Source organism: Bison bison, unplaced genomic scaffold (genome assembly GCF_000754665.1).
Source record: "Bison bison bison isolate TAMUID 2011002044 unplaced genomic scaffold, Bison_UMD1.0 scf7180017862158, whole genome shotgun sequence".
NCBI classification, from domain to species: Eukaryota; Metazoa; Chordata; class Mammalia; order Artiodactyla; family Bovidae; genus Bison; species Bison bison.
In genome coordinates this window covers 812,462-836,515 of record NW_011492730.1, presented here as the reverse complement: position 1 = coordinate 836,515, position 24,054 = coordinate 812,462, and the positions used below count along the sequence as shown (strand labels likewise).

The 24,054-nt window shown below is 42.3% G+C and overlaps 1 protein-coding gene across 2 annotated transcripts in view; it reads right to left on the bottom strand.

Moving 5' to 3' along the window:
- Positions 1-24,054, bottom strand: part of DLGAP1 (discs, large (Drosophila) homolog-associated protein 1) — a 294,987-nt gene that overhangs the window by 137,176 nt on the left and 133,757 nt on the right. For both annotated transcript variants that reach the window (XM_010832710.1, XM_010832711.1), the window contains exons 3-4: positions 13,018-13,195; positions 4,898-5,138 (exon numbers count right to left, since the gene is read on the bottom strand). In XM_010832710.1, coding sequence (XP_010831012.1) covers positions 4,898-5,138; positions 13,018-13,195 — 419 coding nt within the window. The remainder of the gene's footprint in view (positions 1-4,897; positions 5,139-13,017; positions 13,196-24,054) is intronic.

Genomic DNA, 24,054 nt, shown 5'->3' with positions numbered 1-24,054 from the left:
ATGGACAGGGAGGCCTGGTGTGCTGCAATTCATGGGGTCCCAAAGAGTCGGACACGACTGAGCGACTGAACTGAACTGAACTGAAACGTTTGATAGAACTCTCCTGTGAAGCCATCTGGTTCTGGACTTTTGTTTGCTGTGAGTTTTTAAATCACAGTTTCTTAAACTTACACAATGTAATATGTCAATGATACCAGAGTAAAACAAGTATTTTTCTGCATCTTCTCTTATTTTTCTTTCTCCATTATTGAGTGCCTACCATGTGTATTATAAATATAAATTACTACCTTAATGTCATTTTGCTCAAGATCTTGTGTGTTTAGGGTTTGTTGTTGGGGGTGGGTGTCTGGGGAGCAGGCTGTACGGAGGGTAGGATGAGGGAAGGTAGGTTCAGTGTGGTTTTCTGTACGGGATGGCTGACCAGGTGTGATGACCCAAACCTGTGAGAACTCCCAGAAGTTAGCCCTGACCTCAGGTGCTCTACAGGGTAACTGCTTCTGTATATGGAGCTGGGAGAGTGTGTGAGGTTAAGATTATGGAAAAGCATGTCTCTGTTTAAAGGAGAATGTGACTGCTCTTGTTGGAAAAATCAAACTGGAAATATGTGTTGTGATCACTGTGGCCCCAAGCCACACTCACAAGGGCAAGCTGTGTTGAACTCCCTGCTTGAGGACCCTGGCTGTTTGCCCAGGAGGATGCTCTGTCCTGGACCCTTGCTGCCCTTCCTGGGGGCGCCATGAAGGACAGGAGACCAGTTCAACCCCATTCATTTTTAAGAGCTTCCCCTAATGAAAAGAATATAGCACACCAGCCAAATATCAGGAGCAACAGTGTGGCACATGCTTACTCTTCATAAAGTCACATTATTGTTACATAAGTCTTTCTTGAAACTCTTGTAATGTACCAAAGGAAATATCTTAAAAGACCAGAGAATCATGTATCATGATAGCTTGCCTATTTTTGTGAAAGAGTATTATTTTAACTCAAATATTATATTGGCTTTAAAAATAATAAAAAGCAGTAAGTGTTTATTTAAAGGGAGATGTTTTAAATAAACACTGCTTTTATTATTATTATCCTCTGTCTACACCCACTGACCCTCCGGCTTCTGTGTGCTGCGTCACCACTGCAAAGGACATATTTTGTGTCCTTTCTGACCACGTGTGTGTGTGTGTATCTGCATGAGCATGTCCATCGATGATGATGCACTGTTCATGCTTATCCAGACTCTTGTGTCACCAGATTGAAGTCTGTCTAGCTGCAATGTGGCAATGCTTTCGATAGATCTTGAACGCTTAGCATAGGAAGTAAAAAGAAATCTCATCCTTAAACACATCCAATTGCATTTGTATATTTCACAGAAGGCCAGCTGAATCCAGTTCTCCGAAGTGGAGGTTTGGGTCTATTTCTAGCACCAAGTTCTACTTTTACCTAAAGTACTCAGACGACTGAGGTAATGGTGCTTGTTTTCCCACAGTCATGAGGCTAACTGATCACTTAAAAATTTTACTTTCCTAGTGTTAGTTGCTCAGGCATGTCTGATTCTTTTCGACCCCATGGACTATAGCCCACTGTGCTCCACTGTCCATAGGATTCTCCAGGCAAGAATTCTGGCGTGGGTAGCCATTCCCTTCTCCAGAGGATCTTCCTGACCCAGGGATCGAACCCAGGTCTCCCGCATTTTGGGCAGATTCTTTATCATCTAAGCTACCAAGGAACAGTACCTCTAATCCTCACCAAATAGTCCAATGGTGCAATGATTATATAGGAACTTACTTGAATCTATTAGGTGGAGAGATATCTGAGTGCTTGAAGCAGATAATAAAGGGAGATAATATAGGACTGTATCATAGTTAGATAAACCAAAATGTCAATTAACCAAAAGAAGCATAACTATACATCACTCCCCAACTCAGTTCCTAGTTGGCTCTGAGTCTCCATTAATCCCTGGTCATATCACCAGGGGCTCCTTAGGGCCCCTTGGAGCCGAGCCCATCTTCCTGACTCTCCCACATGGCAGCAGACATTTCTGTGGACCTTTCTAGGTGGTTTCTTTTTGCTCATATGAGGAATGGACAACATTGGAGGAGAAAAGCTTAATAGTCTAGTTTGCTAAACATCTGAACCATTTAAAATGGGCTGACAAAAATCAAAGACAGAATGTGGATTGTTGTGGGGGGAAGTTAATAGCTATTAACTGCAGTTGACAAAAATGAATTGTTTTTCAGACAAAGGGAAGTTTAGGACATTTAAAATCTATTGTAAATGTCCAAGAATAATGAGCAAAGGCGAAATCTATGTCACATCCTACTGAACACAGATGTAAACCTGACCTATGTGCACAAGGGAAATGGTTAAAATTAGAGCAAAGTCATTTCCTGATTAACACAGATGAGTGCGTGCTTTCAAAAACTAGTAGGTCCTATGAGAAGGCAGATTTTCTATGGAAGGAAACCAGTAGAAGAAAACATATTAATAATAGCACTGACATCATCATGACAGAGAGAAGGAAAACTCTGTGTATATGTGTGTGTGTGTGAGAGAGAGAGAGAAGAGGGCTAAGAAGGAGATACAGGAAGTATGACAGAAGTAGAATTAAGCGCACAGAACCTTATTATATCCTAAAATGACTTTTTTTTAAAGAACAAATCCATGGTATAGATAAACTTTGAAAAGTGATATTAGAATTCTAAAGGCTTTACTTAGAATCTATAATAACATTTAGTTCTTAAACTGTTTGCTTGTTTTTCTATGACTGTAAGGACGATATAATGTTGACTTGGATGACGAAGGGTGACGTCACCAGCTGTCCTGTACACAAATCTGGTATTTTGTGCTTCACCATTCCCCATGACAAGTTCCATCTTCCTGCCCCTAACCCCCTGCAGCTGCAGCCAAGCCTGGAGTCTCGCCACCCTGACGGGGCCCAGGACTTAGGACAAGGCTCCTAGAGCCCAAGGTGGAGCGGATGTTGTCAGCTCTGTGGGGTTTTCGTTGACTGCTCCCTGTTTTTGGCTGTTCTCCCACACAGGGCCTCTGGCTAAAGCCTCTCCAATTCTAAATTGAACAACACAAGACACCCCCACCCCAGGCCCCCTTCACCTCCTTCTCCGATAGGCTTGTCAGATTTAGCAAACACTACAGATGTCACAGATAATTCTGTGTGTAAGTAGGTCCCATGAAAGATTTGGGATATACTGACACTACAAAATGATTCACTATTGATCTGAAATTCACATGTAACTGGCAACTTGGATTTTACCTGGTGACTTTATTATCTGAACTCTGGAAACCCTCAGCATACCTGGGAAGGGTCTTAGAAAGGTCAGAATAGGGTATTTGGGGCGGGGTGTTCCCTTTTCCTTCTCTCGGCCCTTCTGGGCAAGGATCTGAATTTTGCATATTTAAGGAGCAATTGCAGCACAGGAGAGTAGCTGGTGAGTGATGAATCTGCTGTACAGAGAACAGATCAGACAGGGCTGGGGGGAGGTGGGTGGGGACGGGGCGGGGAAACAGGGAAACACCAAAGACGAAACTAGAGACACAGCCACACCTTCAAGCTACACTTATTGCACAGATGTAAACACGCACAAATATGCCCGTGAATGAATTTAAAAATGTGTTCATTTCCTGAACCAACTTTATTTAACTTATTAACCTCGTCTGTGGCTGTTTGTGCAGAATCTCCTAGTGAGCAAAAACGCACACCTTCTGTCTCTGGTGGGAATCGGCCACCCAGGGCCAGAGGTGCTGGGATACAGTGGGTCAGCTGAGCCACGGTCTAGAAGCATCTCTTCCCTAATCCTGAGATCTTAATTTGCCTTGGTCCAGAAGGAAGACCTGTTGTTTAACCTTTAATGGCTTTCTTGCAAGTAAGATGAGAACCTATTAGTTCCCAAGCCAGCGAAAGTTCTAAGCTGAATGATAATTGCTGACATTTGAAGCACCTAGAATGAAAACTGAATAGTTTAGCATAGATTTTTCCTTCTAATTAATTCATCATTTATCTTGACTCGATGTGATGATCTTTTTTATCGAACTAGTCTTTATTGGAGTAATGCTAAATTCTACCAAAGTTAAGACTAGTTACAATGGAGAGGATTTTCTTCTTGGACCCAAATGTTATTTTTTAAAAAAGCACCCTGAAACCCTCCAAAACAATACATACACTGTCACACACAATCCATGGCTATATTCCTATATAGGTCCAGTGTCATGGAAACCAGCTAATCTCTTCTGTGCCTCTCTGATGAAAATCTGATCAAAAGACAGTGTAGTGGCATAAATCCAAACTCAGTTTAGAGTGCAAAGGAGGTGCTGGGTGCGTATAGATAGTCAGGAGGTCTAAAATAAAATGAAATAAATCTGCCTTTGGGTATAATAAAAGAAAACATAAGTTGTGCAATCAGTGTTACTGCATCATCCATTTCTTACTGTCTCACAATGATAGTTCAGGTCTTTCGGGAGAGTCATTTTGTGTATATCTTGGGATTTTAAAAGCTTTCCAGTTCTGCGATGCTCAACAATCAGGGTGTCTGATTCGTGGAGAGGGTCATAGCCCTGAACGGGAGGGTCTGCTGATGGAGCGCAGGAGTTGGGTGGGATGAGAGTACTGGCCCTAGGATGCTGTGTGGGCACCTTGGGAACATCTCCCCCCTGTGCTGTCTCCCTTAGTCCCCGAGTTGCAGTTTCCTCTGGTGATTCCGGAGACGCAGATGGAGTTAGAAGGGGGTGCGTGACTGTGGCCGGAGGCTGGGATGCCTCGCGGGGAGTGGGTGGGGTCTGGTGACCGGAGACTGTGTGACACCCGCGAGAGGACCACGTGCAGTGTCTGGGGACAGTTGAGGCGCCGCCCGGGCGGCGGGGGTGGTGCGCGGGGCTGGCTCTGCACACTCACCCGTGCTGCTTTGGATGGTCCTCACGGTGGTGGTGGTGCGCGGCGGGGAGGAGGACCGCAGCGACACGCACTCGTCGTCCTGCGAACAGCCTTTCTCGATGGCTCGTACGTAGCTGTGGCTCCGCATGCGGAAGCAGCCAGGCATCGGCAGGTCCAGGGCTTCCACCGCCTGCGACTCCAGCTCGCTGAATACCGACTCGCACACCGACTCGAACTGCCCGTTCACCTCCATCTCGCTCACCTGCGGGGCCAGATGGGACGTTAGCAACCGCTCTTCCCGGGGAGAAGCCAACTCGCCCTCTGAGCATCTCCAAACCGCAACCCCGAGAGGAACGCCCCATCAGATAGCATTAAATTCGAACGTATTTTTAGCTCCTCAGCAAAAAGATCAAACCAGTCAACTCTAAAGGAAATTAACCCTGAATATTCACTGGAAGGACTGATGAAGCTTCCATACTTGGCCATCTGATGCGAAGAGCTGACTCATTGGAAGACTCTGATGCTGGGAAAGACTGAGGGCAGGAGTAGAAGGGGACGACAGAGGATGAGATGGTTGGATGGCATCACTGACTCCATGGACATGAGTTTGAGTAAGCTCCGGGAGTTGGTGATGGCCAGGGAAGCCTGGCGTGCTGCAGTCCATGGGGTCACAAACAGACACAACTGAGCCGTTGAACAACAGTATCCTTGCAGACTAATGGGGTGGTATCTAGCTTATAGTCAAATTCTAAAGAAAGAGAACTTTGTTTTTAGAATGCAAGGCAGCATGGTGTTGGGAAATCATTCCTCCAGCTCATGCTGAGGTGTTAATTTTCTTTTATCCCTTCTCCAGCAGATATAAATGCAAACCTAGGGGCCAATGTTACAGCCCACGGTCAGAGTTCATGTACTTCAATGGGGCAATTTTTGGCACAGACGTTTTAGAAGCTAGTATTTTTATTGTGCCTTTGGAAGTGATTAGTTCGTCAAATAATTTGTGTCGACTGGAGTGATATTTAGTGCAAAGTCTAGAAACATGCCCTATATTTTCTGGCAAGATATATATATTCTGCACAAAAATAGGTCAATCCAGATATGTCAGTTTTGAAAGACACTATTATTGAGATTTTCAAACTGTATCAGTCAGTTCAGTTCAGTTCAGTCGCTCAGTCGTGTCCTACTCTTTGCAACCCCATGAATCGCAGCACGCCAGGCATCCCTGTCCATCACCAACTCCCGGAGTTCACCCAGACTCACGTTCATCGAGTCAGTGATGCCATCCAGCCATCTCATCCTCTGGTGTCCCCTTCTCCTCCTGCCCCCAATCCCTCCCAGCATCAGACTCTTTTCCAATGAGTCAACTCTTCACATGAGGTGGCCAAAGTACTGGAATTTCAGCTTCAGCATCATTCCCTCCAAAGAAATCCCAGGGCTGATCTCCTTCAGAATGGACTGGTTGGATCTCCTTGCTATCTAAAAAAGGTTTACTCTTCTCAATAAAAAGCTGATATGGTCCACAAATTGTTTTTAAAATCTTCCAAATAAATTGTTCCCCCTTTTGAGGAATCGGTGTTTATTAACTTATATTCCTCTGTATATAACTTACCCTGGATTTGAACACCACATTAAAAAAAAAAAGCCAGACCAGGTTGTTTAATCGCTTAGTTGTGTGCAACTCTCTTGCCACCCAACAGACTGTAGGCCGCCAGGCTTCTCTGTCCTTTGGATTTCCCAGGCAAGAACACTGGAGTGGGCTGTCACTGTCTTCTCCAGGGGATCAAACTGTGTCTCTTACATCTCCTGCACTGGCAGTTGGATTCTTTACCAATAGCACCACTTGGGAAGCCCCATATTATATTTATATGTATATCTTTATTTCATACTAAAAATCTTGGTTTTCAAGGACACAGAAGATGATAGACTTGGGATATTCTACAATGATTCATTTGGTTTCTTCCACAGTATATACACAACAGCCGCAGAATAGCAAACTAATACCACTGCTGCGCATACCACCATTAAAAACAGTTCACAATTCCTTCCTTCTGCATGTGCTCTCTCTGTTCGTTCCTCATTTAAAAATAGTTGTGCTATGGAATGAGGCCAGGCTCCACCTTTGCGGTACCAGGTGCTACTGCCAGTTCCGACAACCTTAAAAACTTGAACTTCGCTTCTAGGGGAGTATACTGAAATGTAGATTTGAGAATTGCTGGTTGGGGGGAAATAGCATTTAAGGTTGGAAGTTGTGTGTGCAAGATTGTGTATGAGTATTTTTGTATTAAAAAATTTAAAGGCAAAAGAAAAAATTGTTGTACTAGATTGACATTATCAGAGCACATCACGTACGTGTTATTTCCCACTGTAGCTCTCGTTAGTCCTAGTTTTACAAATGACTATATATTTCATGTTTGTCACTACGTTTTTTCATACAAAAAGGTGATTCTTTATCTAGCCTAGACACACATATAGGTCAAGTAGCTGTAGATGGCTTATAAAAACAAAGAGCAAGCCCCCAACCCAGCCCCAATTCTTCCTCCCCAGAAGAACCATTTTCAATTCTTCCAGGTGAATCTTAATGGTATTTGCATCCATATTGCCAGACACACGCTTATATGAATCTCCTGATATGTTCAGAGACCTCTGATAACCTCTTGGTTTCCTTCCTGCCCTTGAAACATCTGTCTGGGTGCCTCCTACTACAATCTATGGCTGCTAAGCCCACTGCTGTGCTGGGATCTCCCTTTCCCATCATTCTGGGGGTGCCTTTCATTATCCAACTGGTCGTGGTACCCCAGTTCCCCTTTCCCTGTTTTATTCCCTCTTTTCAGTGGAGCACATCTTCTAGTGCTTTCTTGGGAAGGCAGCCCCCTTCACATTGTTGGCAATGTCTATACCGTCTCCACCGTTAAGAGAGAGCATGCTTGCATTTAGAGTTTTAGCAGCATCCCTCCTCCTTTCAGGTATTTCTCGGCTTCTCTCCTTGTCTCTTAGCCTCCGTGTGTGCTAGAGACTGAGAAAACAGATGTTTTTCTCACCTCTGAGCCTTTCTGTGTGTGCTGGTTTGCCCCATCCCTTCTGGAAGCTTTTTAGGATTTTTTTTGTTTTTTTTTTTTGGTCCTGAGTGATCTAATGTTTCACCATGGCATTCATTCCCTGTAGGGATCTTTGTCCATTCATTATACTAGGTACTAGGTGGGCCCTCCCAACCTGCAGATTCATATCTTTCAGTTCTGGGACCATTTCTGGGACCATCATTTCATTAGTAATTGCCTTTCTTTTGTTTCACTGCTCAGATTTTAAATTCATTTGAATTTATTTTTTTATCTGGTTTAATGCCATGAGTGGGACTATAGAGAAGGCTGAGTGCTGAAGAATTGATGCTTTCAAACTGTGGTGTTTGATAAGACTCTTGAGAGTCTGTTGGACAGCAAGGAGATCAAACCAGTCAATTCTAAAGGAAATCAACCCTGAATATTCATTGGAAGGACTGGTGCTGAAGCTGAAGCTCCAATCCTTTGGCCACCTGATGCAAAGAGCTGACTCACTGGAAAAGAACCTGATGCTGGGAATGATTGAAGGCAGGAGGAGAAGGGAACCACAGAGGATGAGGTGGTTGGATGGTATTACTGACTCAATGGACATAAGTCTGAGCAAATTCCAGGAGATAGTGAAGGACAGGGAAGCTTGGCATGCTGCAGTTTATGGGGTCGCAAAGAACTGGACACGACTTAGCAATTGAACAACAACAATGCTGCTTCTACTATATCATGGCAATTCAATTCTCTGAGCCTCACTTTTCTCATCTGTAAAATGGGTATAATAATACCTACCTCACAGGGATGCTTTTAAGGAGAAAAATAAAATATACAAGTGAACATTACTAGGTACATAGTAGGCATTCCATAATACTAGATATTATTTTATATTCTCTGAGGTTCATAAATTAAAAAATGATCTTTCTTATGCATGTGTGCATGTCTGTAGCCTGCCAGGCTCCTCTGTCCATGGGATTCTCCAGGCAAGAATACTGGAGTAGGTTGCCATTTCCTTCTCCAGGGGATCTTCTAGATCCATGGATCGAACCCACGTCTCCTGCGTTGGCAGGCACATTCTTTACCACTGAGCTATGGGAAGCCAATCTTTCTTACAGTTGATATGAAATTAATGAGATAATATGCAAAGCTTATAGCATATGTCAGGTAAGTTATATATAGTAACTATTCCATTCTTCTCATTTCCATCATTACTACTACTATTATTGGCAATATTATTGCCACTAATACCCCAATTCCAGCAGATATTGAAGAAACTTAAGAGTTAGGAGTCAGGACACCTAGGTGTTCTAGGTTCTGTCACTGGCTAGCTGTGTGCTCAAAAATGCTTAATTCATCTCAGTTTACATTTCTGGTACAAATACAATGAAGGGATAGTTTAGGTCAAAAGTCACCACTAACCTGCTGGTATTACCATCAAGTACAATAACTGCCCTATCACATTTACATTTTTAAAATGGTGTACAAACCCAAACATCACTGGACAAAATATATCTGTGGGCGTCTAGTTTATCATTCTAGGTGAAGATGTTTGATTTGGATTTGAAATAAATTGAGAAGTAAATTGGGCTAATTTGGAAATGAGAGTTATTATGCCAAATATTTTTTAACATGTGTCGTTCTCAAATTCTTCTCAAGTCTTACTTTAAAAGCCCCTATTTTTTAGATGTGTATATAGGAAAAAAAAAGTAGAAAGGGAATAAACATATAAAAAGATGTTTGTTTCTCCTCATAATCCAAGCACAATCTGTTTTAAGGGATATTTTATTTCTATAAGGTATGAATGGCAGAAACAATTTAGTTATTCTATACCAATTTCTTACAGCATTTTACTTTGATCTTTCTAGGAGCCTTTGATGAATAATATATCAGGTGTTAAGAAGGAATAGGATATAATGCACTTAAATTCTATACTATTAGAGCTGCTATGAAGATCTAGGAGAGAGAGATCTCCAGCATCACAACCACCAACTACTTGTTGAAAAGCCTAGAATATATGTAGTGGGATTACTTAGAAGAAGAAATCATTCCCTTTGAATAATGACAATGCTGGGACGGTGACAGAAAATTTGAAATCATCCTTCCTGATACTCTGTTCCTTGAAAAATGAATATGATACTAGAAAAATGGTGTGTCATTAGGAATCCATTTAGGGTGGCTCTGCTTCCTGTATTTTACTTCAGGCGAAATGATCACACCACTGAATTGCAGACTTGACCCCCACCACCCTGGATCAGGGCCCAGACGTGCTTCTTCAGTGATTTGTCGACATTGTACTAAGTTGTCACCAGAAAGTGACACTGTCTCAAGGAAGGTCAGATCTGTGGCGCAGGGACTAAAAGCAGGCAGCTGCATGAGTGTGCGTCCTGATGAGGAAGCTCTCCTGCTTTAACCATGTGAAGTTATGACAGCAGTGGGTGTGTATAAACATTTCCAGCAAAATATTCTAATCCCATGGATGTATTCTTCAGGTGTGACACCGGAGAGTTATAGACTCTTTTACAATTCTGGAAGGCTATGTGACCACGAGCCTGTCCAGAATAAAGATCAGTTTAAAGAAGTTTTAAAAATTATATTGTTTATATTGAAAAAAAGTAAGAACAAAGCAAAGTTCAAGTTTCACCAAACGAGACACCAAATATTTACCTAAGAGTTGGGATAGTGAGCCTCACTGGACAGCGGTAGCTGGCACAAATAGATATGTGTACTCTTGGAGATTTCTTTAAGGAAATGTACAGCGGGCAAACATTGGAATCCAATATGCCAACTTTTCCTGACTTCCACCCTACCCTGATATTGGAGCCTTGCTGCCTTTGCTTTTCAAGGATACATTTTAGCAGGAAGCTCTATTTTGATGGTGGGGACAAAATGAGAGGCGTGATCCTATTTCAAGGTCTTACTCTGATAGATCAGAGACGCTTCAGGGCTTAGCCTACCATTCAACACCGCCGCCTTAGCATCTTCACCGCTACCACCATCGTTACCACCACCCTCATCACACTCCTCAGCACCATTACCAGCACCATCTCCATCAACACTGCTGCTGCTATCAACAGCACCGACCATCACCACCACCGGTAATATTAATTCTCACCTTGGTGATCACAAAGTCTTTCAAACTAGCCTCTCTGCCTCTTCAGGCTCTTTCTCATTCTCTCTAATTTTCCTACAATTAAATTTTTTTTTTGGGGGGGGCTGGATTAACTATCCTTCATCAAAGTTCTGATTGTCTGTTTTGCCTGCATAAAAGCTGAAGTTTTAATTAATCTTCAGTCAGTCTCCCTCCTAATGAGTCCAGTCCCCTGGCCCTGCATGGAAGGCTGTGCACGAAAGATGCCTCTAAGACAAAATTCAGAACAGATTGCCCACTGCTGCGGCTACAAGTATTCTGAACTCCAACCACACACTATTGCTTGCATATGCTTTGGGGCTTCCAATGTGGTGCTAGCGGTAACTGCTTTAGGCCAGCATTTTTCAAAGTTCAGATATATACTACTTTAATAAATACTTCTTTATTAATACATTATTACTACTTTAATAAATACTTCTTTATTAATACATTATTTATTAGAATCACCTGGAATATCTGTTAAAATGTACATTCCTAGACCCCATGCCTAGAAGCACTCTCTTTAGAATCCTGGGCACTGAACACTTTTTTTTTTTTTCTTCTCTTGGGTATCTTGTTGACAATTTCATGACCACAAAGTCCCATTTAACTTTTGGTTACTTACATATCTTACAGGGTGTTTATAAGGATTAATATTATGAACATATAAAGCAGTTGGCACAGTGCCTGACCCAGTAAAGTTGGCTCTTAAGGCCAATTCTTGTCCTGCCTATCTCAGTGTTTTTCTGGTATTCAAGTAAATAACATTTGTTATTTATTTTTTGGTATAATCTCCATTAAACTATAAACTTTGGGGGAGCAGGAATGAGGCATTATTCACCATTGAACAACTTGCAGAATCTAGCCCAGTGTTTTGCTCAATAATATTAGCTGAGTTAATAGTATAGTGCTTTTTAAAATAATTAATTAATTTTTGTCTGCCCTGGGTCTTTGTTGCTGTTCACGGATTTCAGCAAGTGGGGGCTACTCTTTAGTTGCAGTGCTTGGGCTTCTCATTGTGGTGGCTTCTCTTGTGGAGCACAGACTCTAGGTACTTGAGTTTCAGTAGTTGTGGCTCTTGGGCTCAGTAGTCTGGGCGCATGGGCTTAATTGCTCTTCAATCAGGGATTGAACCCGTGTCCCCTGCATTGGCAGGTGGATTCTTAACCCTGGACCGCCAAGGAAGTCCCAAGTATGGTGCTTATTTTAAAAAAACTGTGATAAAAATTAAATTTAGAACTCCTAAACATTATTTCCAAAAAAACCCCCAAAACACCCTTTTTTTGTCCTCCAGAAGAGGCGCCTCCTGCTCCTCTGGTGGCCCCTGAAAGCTGCAGTGTCCACCCTCCAGGAGTCCGAGGTTTAACCCTCCCTTGGGTTGAGGCAGCCCTCCCATATTCTCTGGAGGCACTGAGAAGCTTTAGCTGAGTATTTCAGATGCAGTATTAAGTCAACTTTACTGAGTCTTCATCCCTAATTCTGGGTACCAATTCTTAGAAGTAGACTTGTCTTACAACCAAGACACAATATTCACCTAGGACCCAGCTGGAATAAACAGATCACATCTCATTTCCCAACCTTTGTTCCTGTTTGATGACTTGCTTAATACTTTTAGGATTAGACACTGCCTAGGTTTTGCCAATGACGTCCACCCTGTCCTTCCATCCTTCAAATGTCTTTGCAACTGAAGCCTCATCCATCAGCTCCTTAATGATAAATGTGCCGGTGCAGGCTGACTGCTAGAGAGTTTCCTCAAGGACTCCCCCCATGTGCTTTACCCCAGCTGCCCAAGGACCCCTCTGCTGCTGGTAGGACTGTTGGTCCCCAGCGCCGGCTGTGGCCAGTCACAGGCAGCATTTAGACTGGGCCCCTGCCTGACCCACCAGCATCACTCGGGGGATGTCAGCCTCCTCGCGTCACACCCCCTGGGTTTCCCCAGCTCCCCCGTGCAGTTCAGTGCCCATGGCCGCGGGGCTCACCTGGCTGATGGTGCTCATGGCGCGCATGTAGCTCTCGTTCCTGGAGCGGAACTTCGGGGACGTAAGCAGCCCCGCAGGGTCAAGGCTGTCGAGGCTTCGGTTGATGGAGACCTCACTGACCGCCCTCAGGTAACTGTGACTCCGGATCTGGAGTTTGGGGGAGTGCTCATTGGAAATCCTGGAGGAGAACAACGGAGAGTATGCGTCGAGTCCTGTTCCACCGTGCAGCCGGGAGTAAGACAGGGCAAGTTCCGACTGCCATTGCCACCCTACATACTGGCGCGAGTAACACAGATGCCCTCCCGTGCATCCCCCGTGGGGTCTGGGAAGAAAGCTTTTGATGGGAAATCATTGAGAGCAATTATAATTCCTTCAGCCCATGAAATAATGTCCTCAATCACATTCTCCTAGACATCCTAGGGGGCATCGTGTAGCTGCCATGCCTGCCCTAGAATTCTTCCCGGTTGTAATTTGTGAGCTTTCCCTTTGTACTCATTTCTCTTCTATGCTATCTTCTATTTTATTTTTTATTGTGGTAAAAGTCACATAATATATAAAATGCACGATTCAACCATATTTAACTGTGCACTTCAGTGGCACTAAGTATATTCACATTGTTGGGCAACTCTCACCATCATCCGTCCCCGAATGTTTCACCTTCCTAAACCGAAACTCTGTCCCCAGTAAACACTAGCTCCCCATCCCCCCTCCCTCCCTCCCCGTCCCTTGATCCCCCCTCCCCTCTACAGCCGAAGCCCCTGGCATCTACCCTGGCATCTGACTATGAATTTGACTATTCTAGGTATCTCACATAAGTGGAAGCAAACAGTATTTGCACCTACTTTATACTGGAATGCACTTTTAAGGTTAGCTTAATATATGTCCTACAAACAAGATTGTCCTTTTTTTTTTTTTGGATTTTCTACTAATGGCAAATGGCAACTGGGTGTCTGCCTATAACTCTATCAATATCTCTATCCATCTTTCTATCATCTGTTTAATCTTTTCTAATTTAGTTGAGACTTAACAGTGAACAAAACTTAAATTTTAGACGTTAACATGTGCACATCTCTAAATCTTGATATCCAAAGACAAGTCTTACATACATTATACTCGTAAGACTATTTCCCAAGATGCATTTTAAAATTATAAAAGCAGAAATTGTACTTCTCAAAAAGCTAAGCTATCCAGAAGTGCACAGAGCAGAAAGTGGGTCTCCCCTTGTTCCTGCTCCAGAATTCCACTCCCCTGGAAGAACTACCCATAGCAACTTCCTGTATAGCCTTCCTTACCCTTTCTGTACACATAAAAACAATTGTTTTAGTAATTAAAAAATTTTTATTGAAATATAGCTGATTTACAATGTTGTGTTAGTTTTAGGTGTGCAGCAAAGTGGTTTAGTTATATATTCTTCTTTATACACTATTACAAGATACTGAATATAGTTCCTTGTGCTATACAGTAGGACCTTGGTTTATTTTTTAAATCTATTTTATACACAGCAGTTTGTATATTTTAATCCTAAACTCCTAATTTATCCCTCCTCCCCTCTTTCCCCTCTGGTAACCATAAGTTTGTTTTCTATGTCTGTGTTTTTTAAGTAATTTTTGAAGTTTGTTTTTGTGTGGGATTCAGGGTGATTTTGTTTCTTTCGTTATTAAATTAAAAAAATTTGCTCTAATATTGTCTGCAATTTAAAAAGTTGATAAGGAGAAAGATGTAGGCCCAATAAGCTTCTATTATTTATAATTTTTCTGGAGATCATAGCTAATGAAATTGGAAACGAAAAAAGAAATAGAGAATATAAATATTCTGAAGAAAGAGAGAAACTTTGAGTATTTATAGATTATACAATTAATTCGCTAGAAGACAAAATCAACTGAAAACTTTTAGAACTAATAAGAGTGATTGCCCAAATAGTTACATACAGGGTAAAAACAGAGAAATCAATAGTTTTTCTATATACTGCCACCACCAAATAGAAATTTTAATTTAAAAATCCATTCAAAATGATAAACATAATAAGTTGAAGCTATGAAAAAGTTGGTGCACCAGAAATTTTTGAAAAAGTAATAAAAATTTTTGAAAAAGTAGTAAAACTTTATGCAAGGCTTAATAAGCAAGTCGTAAATAAAAACAATTTTCCTGGATGTGAAACTCAATATTGTAAAAAATTTTAGACTTCCTAAATTAATTTATAAATTTAATACTTGTTGTTCAGTTGCTAAGTGGTGTCCAACTCTTTGTGACCCCATGAACTGCAGCATGCCAGGCTCCTCTGTCATTTCCTATCTCCTCTGTCCTATCTTGAGGAGTTTGCTCAGACTCATGTCCATTCCCAACCCAGGGATCCAACCCAGGTCTCCTCCATTGCAGGCAGATTCTTGACCATCTGATCACCAGGGAAGCCCCTGGTAAATTTAATACTAAAAGCTAAGGATTTGATTAGTGGCCACTTTTTGCAACTACACTGAAGGAGGGGCCAAATTAGAATAGATCTGGAATTTAGCATCAAAATACTTGTGTATTTTACTAATACAAAAGAGAAACTGATTGTTCTAGCAGTGTTCCCTATGGATCCTAAAAGTAGCTGCCAAACATAAAAATACCTCTGCCAGATCAGGCAAGTATTTTGCATGCATTATGTGCCATTATGGAGATCCACCATGGAAAGGAAAGGAAAGTGAAGTCGCTCAGTCATGTCCGAGTTTTTGCGACCCCATGGACTGTAGCCTACCAGACTTCTCTGTCCATGGGATTTTCCAGGCAATAGTACTGGAGTGCATTGCCATTTCCTTCTCCAGCGGATCTTCCCGACACAGGGATGGAACCCAGGTCTCCCGCATTGTAGACAGACGCTTTACTGTCTGAGCCACCATGGACCACTTTATAAATGCTCGTGCCAAAAATACCCGTCAGAAAACAAATACACTGAAGAGTAAATTTTCCCACTGAGATCTCTTCTAGGGAAAGAGAGCCTTCGCTAGAAGCATTTACAGCCCAAAGTTCACTTCCACTAGAACTTGAGAGAAGACAAATGTGTTTCTTTGGCTATTTTGTAGCCTGACCCAGAGCAATGGTATTGCCAACATAAATGATGCTGCGCTTCCAAACAGTTATCAGGGCAGCATTGGGGGCAGCTGTTTCATAAATGGTCTACATTCAAAAGAAGAAGTGAAAAGCTCAGTGTTTTGAACAATGAGTGTGTGTCTGCTGGCTGAGATGGAGAAATGAGGCATCCTTGAAACAATCATTCACTCTGGCCACTCGTTATGAAATAAAGCATAATTCCAAACTGGAAAATCATTCAGAAGAGATCGAATAGTTCTACTTTGGTGAGTCATTCCTGATGAAACAACACCTACTTTAATGATACACGAAATATAAGGAAATGAGCTCTTTGATCTTGTCCACTTAGAGAGTAGAGCCCACAGCTCTCATCATAAAGGGTACGGTGCTCCTGAAAATGAAACACTCATGAAAGAAACACCAAAAGAGAATGAGTTGATTATCAACTCTAGAGGAAGTTGATTTGCTAAGTAGAAAAGGAATGTGCATATTCAGAAACATTAGCTCTTAGATTAGATTAATGATCCATATTAGCCTATTCAAATGACAGCTATCATATTTCACTTTCTCCCTAAATTGCTTATGCTAAGTTAACCTTTTATGGCTTATCCCAATGGAATTGAGATTTTGGCCTGGTTGAGCCCCATTCATTATAATGTCCTTTAACTGCACCCAAAGATGGGATGCCCTTAGATGGCAGTGAGACAGCTAGACAAACAAGTCTGGCCAGTGTATCAGTAAGGTTTCCATTGCAAAAAGAAAAAATGCAATAATACTTGGAAAACAACATTTAATACATTTTACTTTTTAAGTATAGTTTTATTAATTTTAATTATGTTTATTTTAAAAGATAATTTTATTGGAGTATAGTTAATTTACCATAATGGGGAAGAATATGAAAAAGAATGCATGTGTTTATATATATATACATTTATATATATGAATCACTTTGCTGTACAGCAGAAATTAACACAATATTGTAAATCAACTATGCTTCATATTCTGTGATAACCTATATTAAGTAAGTTGATTTACAATGTTGTGTGAATTTCTGCTGTACAGCAAGATGATTCATACACACACACACATGCACACACACACATATATAATCCATTTTTTTCATATTCTTTCCCATTATGGTTTACCACAGGATATTGAATATAGTTCCCTGTGCTATACAGTAGGACCTTGTTTATGCATTCTAGATATAATAGTTTACCTCTGTTAATTTCAAACTCCCAATCCATCCCTCCCCCTGCCCCCCTTTACCTTTGCAACCACAAGTCTGTTCTCTCTGTCTGAGAACACAACATTTTAAATCAGTGTTCCCAAAGAGAAAATGACTAATCCTGTAATATATCACTAACATTGTAACTCCACAAGATGAACAAGCTGCAGGGATCTAATGGACAGCACCGTGCATGTGTTCTATCACTGGGTCATGTCCGACTCTTTGCGAGCCCGTGGACTGTAGCCCTGTAGGCTCCTCGGTCCATGGGATTCTCCAGGCAAGAACACTGGAGTGGGTTGCCATGCTCTCCTCCAGGGGCTCTTCCCAACCCAGGGATCGAACCCAGGTCTCCTGCATTGCAGGCAGATTCTTTACCACTGAGTCACCAATAACTACATAATAACAAATAAAATGGAAAACTTACTCAAGGAGCTCAGAGCAAGCCCCATGAAGAAGAATAAACCTGAAGAGAGATTACGCAGGCTGAGAAATTAAAAGAAAAGAATAAGGAAGAACATACAGAGCTTCATAGATGGTGAGACACCATCAAACATACCAACATACATGTAATTGGAGTTCCAGAAGGAGAGGTAGAAAATACATCTGAAGAATTAGTGGCCAAAAACATCCCAAATCTGATGAAAACTCTTATATATCTAAGAAGCTTAAAAAAACTCAAAATACTATAAACTCAGTGAGACCCACACCTAACCATATCCTTGTAGAAGTGTCAAAAGGCAAAGACAATGAGAAAATCTTGAAGGCAGAAAGAAATGACTCATCACTTACAGGGAATCATCAATAAGATTAAAAGCTGACTTCTCATCATAAATCAAGGATGCTAGAGGGCATTGAGATGAAATATTCCAAGTACTGAATGAAAAAGATGGTCAACAAAGAAGTCTATATACAGAAAAACTATCTTTCAAAAAAGAAGTTAAGACATTACCAGAAAAACAGACTGAGAGATTCATTGACAGCCACTTAGAGTCTTTTTTCAAACTTCTTTTGCAACACCATATTGTTCCTTAAACACTTCATTTTCCTTCTGTTTCTTAGAACTTTAATTTCATAAAGGGATCCATTTCACAAACTGATTAGCCCCATCAGAACAGCACAGCTTAGACACAGGAGCAACTTCTACATTTTAAGATTCAGACTGAAGGAACAAACTCCCATAGGTCTCTTTGTTCTTTGTTGCTCTTCCTCCATAAATGTTTGACACGGGGAATGAATGTCAGCATTATTTCTGGGAGACATGACACTGCCAAGTGTTGTAGACCTTGCTATCTCTTAGAAGCCCAGGGTGGGGTAAAAGGAAGATGAGGAAATAATTGGGGATTTTTCTTTGCTCCATTAGCTTCACTCTGTAGAGAAAAAAACCGATATGGGTGGGGATTTGTTGACTGTTCTACTGGGAAGATTATCCAAGAGCCACAGGCTGGGTATCTGCAAAGCCGTATGCTAGAAACTGGGATACTGCATTTTAGTTATAAAGTGGATCTTGTCCAAAATAAAGGTGCAGTTCTTCTGACAATGATTCATCAACCCTAGCAACTTTCAACATAAAATGCAGTTCTTACAGGGTGCCAAATATGTTTATCCATCATATTTAGGCTCTTCTGACACTTGGAAGGACTTCCCAGGTGGTGCTAGTTGGAAGAACTAGCCAAAGAACTCACCTGCCAATGCAGGAGATGCGAGAGACTCAGGTTCGATCCCTGGGTCAGGAAGAGTCCCTGGAGAGGGGCACAGAAATTTCTGGAACCGTGCAACCCCCTGGAGAAGGGTGCAGAATTCCAAGAAAGATACTTGGAATTCAAACATTCTTTCCTATAGATTCTTGAGACTGTGCAACGTTAGATTTAAAAAAACACAAATCAGATGCCAACTATTCATAATGCTTGTGCTAGACGCTGCAGAGAACATGTGACTCCTGCCTTTGATAACGTCAGTCTCCAGACAGAGACAAATATGCCGAAAAAACTTGAAGATAATCTGTGTTGTGCTTATAATAGGGCTTCCCAGTTGGTGTTAGTGGTAAAGAACCCACCTGCCAATGCAGGAGACATAGGAGATGCGGGTTTGATTCCTGGTTTGGGAAGATCCCCTGGAGGAAGGCATGGCAACACCAGTATTCTTGCCTGGAGAATGCCATGGACAGAGGAGCCTGGTGGGCTACAGCCCTTGGGGCCACAGAGCTGGATACAACTGAAGCGACTTAGTACACACACATATATTAAGTGTTCAAGAAAGAGGCAAGAAGAAGGTAGCAAAGAAGAGACTCATTTGGAGTAGAAGTATTAGGAAAAGCTTTGGAGAGAGGACAGCTTGGAGTCTCTCAGACCCTGATAGACTGTCACCAGGTAAGAGTGAGACAGACAGAAGTCATTCCAGACCCAGGGAGCAAAAACTTGGAGGCTCAGGGCAGAGGACAGTGCCCAGGAAGCTGATATGTACATAGCTGAGCCTGCTCTCATCAGAGGCTTATTGCATTTGTAACTGCCTGCTGGCCAGTCTCCCCCATAAAACTGTGGGTTCCGGAAGGCAGCGACCACATCTGGGGTCATGGGATTATATGGAATCATCACTGTGTTCCCAAAGCGTAGCACAGTGGCTGGCATACATTGCTGTTGTTCAGTTGCTAAGTCATGTCCAGCTCTTTGCAACCCCGTGGACTGCAGCACAGCAGGCTTCCCTGTCCTTCACTATCTCCTGGAATTTGTTTATATTCATGTCCATTGAGTCAGTGATGCCATCCACCTATCTCATCCTCTGTCATCCCCTTCTCCTCCTGCCCTCAATCTTTCCCAGCATCAGGGTCTTTTCCAATGAGTTGGCTCTTTGCATCATATTATTAGATCTCCTTAAAAATTTGTTGAATAAGTGTGAGGGGGTGGGAGTGTGGAGAGTCTGAAGTCCACCAAGGCACTGTGACAAGAAACCCAGTAAGACCCTGACGAGGACCTGAAGAGAATCAAGGCATCATGGAAGGTGAAGACTTGAGGGGCCAGGTAGGTCCCTTTGGAGATCTGTTCCTCAGTGATGGAAAGTGTTAGTCACTCAGTCGTGTCCTACTCTTTGCGACCCCATGGACTGTGTAGCCTGCCAGGCTCCTCTGTCCATGGAATTATCCAGGCAAGAATACCGGAATGGGTTGCCATTTCTTTCTCCAGGGGATCTTCCCCACCCAGGGATCAAACCTAGGTCTCCCGCATTGCAGGCAGATTCTTTACTGTCTGAGCCACCAGGGAAGCCCTAAGCAGGACATTAACTCCTCTCATCATGTTATATAGACCCAGGGGAATTGATTTCTTTCTTTGGGAGCAGTAAGGAAAGAACCTTTCTTAGTATTCAGATGTGCCCAGCAGAGTTTTATTGATGGCTGACTGAGGATACAGTGCTTCATACACAAAGAATTGCTTCAAAGACTTGCATGCAGGAATTTGGGAGCTCTGGTATGCTTTTAGCATCCAAGGAGGTCTGTGTGAGTACACGTACATGTCTGTGAAGGCAGATCCCGCCTAGAACTGAACAGCAGCTGCAGCATGGGGCTCTTTTGCTTTCTTTGGTTCCGGGTAGTCAGTTTTATAAAAACAAGTCTTACGTATCACCTCAAAATGATTCCTACAATTCTCTTCCCTTTAGCTTGATTAGGACCAAAATGATCACTAAATTGATTAAAATAATTCAAAGAGAAACGAGATTTGTGGAGTGGCAGTTGCCCTTAGTGGACTTCCCTGGTGGCTCAGCGGTAAAGAATCCGCCTGCTATGCAAGAGACCAGGATTCGATCAAGCAGTTTCACATCGGGGAACTTGCTCTGCTGAACTTGGCTCCGTGTTATAACAAGCTGGCTTCGAATCTCAGTTGGCTCCATGGTACTGGGGAAGCCACGCTTCCTCCTTGTTTAAAACAGAGAACAATACCACCGTATAGAGCTGTGAGCATTTTTCTTTCTCTTGGCAGCACCGCATGGCATGCCTGCGTCCGTGCTAAGTCCCTTCAGTCTTGTCTGACTATGGACTGTAGCCCGCCAGGCTCCTCTGTCCATGGGATTCTCCAGGCAAGAATACTGGAGTGGGTGTGTGTGCTTAGTTGCTCAGTCATGTCTGCCTCTTTGCGACCCCATGGACTGTAGCCTGCCAGGCTCCTCTATCCATGGGATTCTCCAAGCAAGAATACTGGAGTGGGTTGCTATGCCCTCCTCCAGGGAGTCTTCCTGACCCAGGGATTGAACTCATGTCTCTTATGTCTCCTGCATTGGCAGGTGGGTTCTTTATCACTGGCGCCACCTAGGAAGTCCACCGCATGGTATGAAGTGAAGTTGCTCAGTCGTGTCCGACTCTTTGCAACCCTGTGGACTGTAGCCTACCAGGCTCTTCTGTCCATGGAATTTTCCAGGCAAGAGTACTGGAGTGGGTTGCCATTTGGGATCTTAATTCCCCACCCAGGGATGAAACCCTCAGCCCCTGCATTGGAAGGCAGAGTCTTAACCGCTGGACTTAACCACCTTAACTAAGGAAAGTCCCTTAGAGCTGTGAGAATTTACTGGATAATTAGCATCTCTCTCTCATTGTGGCAAATATAAATACCATAAAACCCACCATTTCAACCATTTTTTGTTTGTTTTTTAATTCTAATTGGAGGATAACTGCTTTATAATATTGTGTTTTTTTCTGCGATACATCAACATGAATCAGCCACAGGTATACATATGTCCACTCCCTCTTGAACTTCCTTCTCACATCCCACCCTCTCCCACCCCTCTAGGTTGTCACAGAGCACTGGGCTGAGCTCCCTGCTTCACACAGCAAATTCCCATGGGCTCTCTGTCTTACGTGTGGTGATGTGTGTGTTTCCATGCTCCTCTCTCAACGCATCCTGCCCTCTCCTTCCCCTGCTGTGTCTGCAAGTCTGTTCTTTGTGTCTGCATCTCCATTGCTGCCCTGCAAATAGGTTCGTCAGGACCATTTTTCTAGATTCCATATATATGTGTTAATATATGATTTTTTTTTTCTCTTTCTGACTTCACTTTGTACCCTAGGCTCTGGGTTCATCCACCTCATTATCACTGACTCAAATGTGTTCTTTTTTATAGCTGAGTAATATTGATGCTTTTGAACTGTGGTATTGGAGAAGACTCTTGAGAGTCCCTTGGACTGCAAAGAGATCCAAGCAGTCCATTCTAAAGGAGATCAGTCCTGGGTGTTCTTTGGAAGGACTGATGCTAAAGCTGAAACGCCAGTACTTTGGCCACCTCATGCGAAGAGCTGACTCATTGGAAAAAACTCTGGTGCTGGGAGGGATTGGGGGCAGGAAGAGAAGGGGACGACAGAGGATGAGAAGGCTGGATGGCATCACCGATTTGGTGGACAGGGGTTTGGGTGAACTCCGGGAGTTGGTGATGGACAGGGAGGCCTGGCGTGCTGCAATTCATGGGGTTGCAAATAGTCGGACACGACTGAACAATTGAACTGAACTGAACTGAACTGAATATTTCATCATCCATTTTTAAGTGTACAGTTGGGTAGCATTAAGAACTTTTACAGGGTTGTACAACTGTCACCATCATCTAACCACAAAACTGTATCATCATCTTAAACTGAAACTCTGTACCCATTGAACACTAACTCCCCATCCTTCCTTCCCTGACCATCTTACTTTCTGTCTCTATGAGTTCTATGACTCTTAAGTACCTCTCACATAAGTGGAATCATAGTGTTTGGCTTGCTTTGCTTAGCATAATGTCTTCAAGGTTCATCCATGTTGCAGCATGTGTCAGAATTCCCTTGCTTTAATATTACTTAATAATATTCCATCAATCTATTCACCACATTTTGTTTATTCATTCATCCATCAACAGACACTTGGGTTGCTTCTACCTGTTAGCTATTGTGAATAACACTGCTATAACACTGTGTACAAATATCTGTTTGAGTCCCTGCTTTCAATTCTTTTAAGTATATACTCGAAAGTAGAAATCTTACTTTAACAGAAGTACTTAACTTTTCTATTTCATTTCTTAGCAATCAAGCTACCAGCAACTTTGGGGACCAATATAATAAAAACAAACTGTCATTATTTTTCCTCCAAAAAGATACTCTATTGATCATTTAAGGTAAGTTTTAGGGACACACAATAATGTAGTATTTCAGGAACTATTATTGCTATGGCTGAAAACAGAAAAATACTTCTATCGTTTGGTGAAAAGCATAGTAATAAATCTGAGTATAATTTCACTGCTCTAGTGATTGCAAAACAGTAATGTAATTAAAACTTGATACAGTAACATTGAGACTAAATTGGATTGCCACGATTAAGACATCTAGGAAAATAATTCTACAAGCAGTTAGAGATTACAGAAAGACTGTTGACAGGAGTGTCAGTCTATGAACTGGCTGAGGAAAGAAATAATGTCATCACTAAGGAAGACAGGATGACAATTCAAATGTACCAGTTAGTAAAGAGTCCTAATTCTAAGGAGGGATGTAAATGCTGCTTTGAGCTGAAGGGAGAGTGTTTCTTTCAATTTAAAAAGTGTCGGGGCAGAAGAGATGTTCTTACACAGATGTAAGCTGACATTGACAAATCGGAGTCATTAAAGCCTGTGTGAAAGTCTTTTGATAGATTTTTTCATAAAGTGCTTCACATTCTGACTTAACTCGAGGAAGAGAAAAACGCAACTAAAGACAGTCTTAAATAATTCTTTTAGTGCTGGTTTTCTTCTAATCCCCC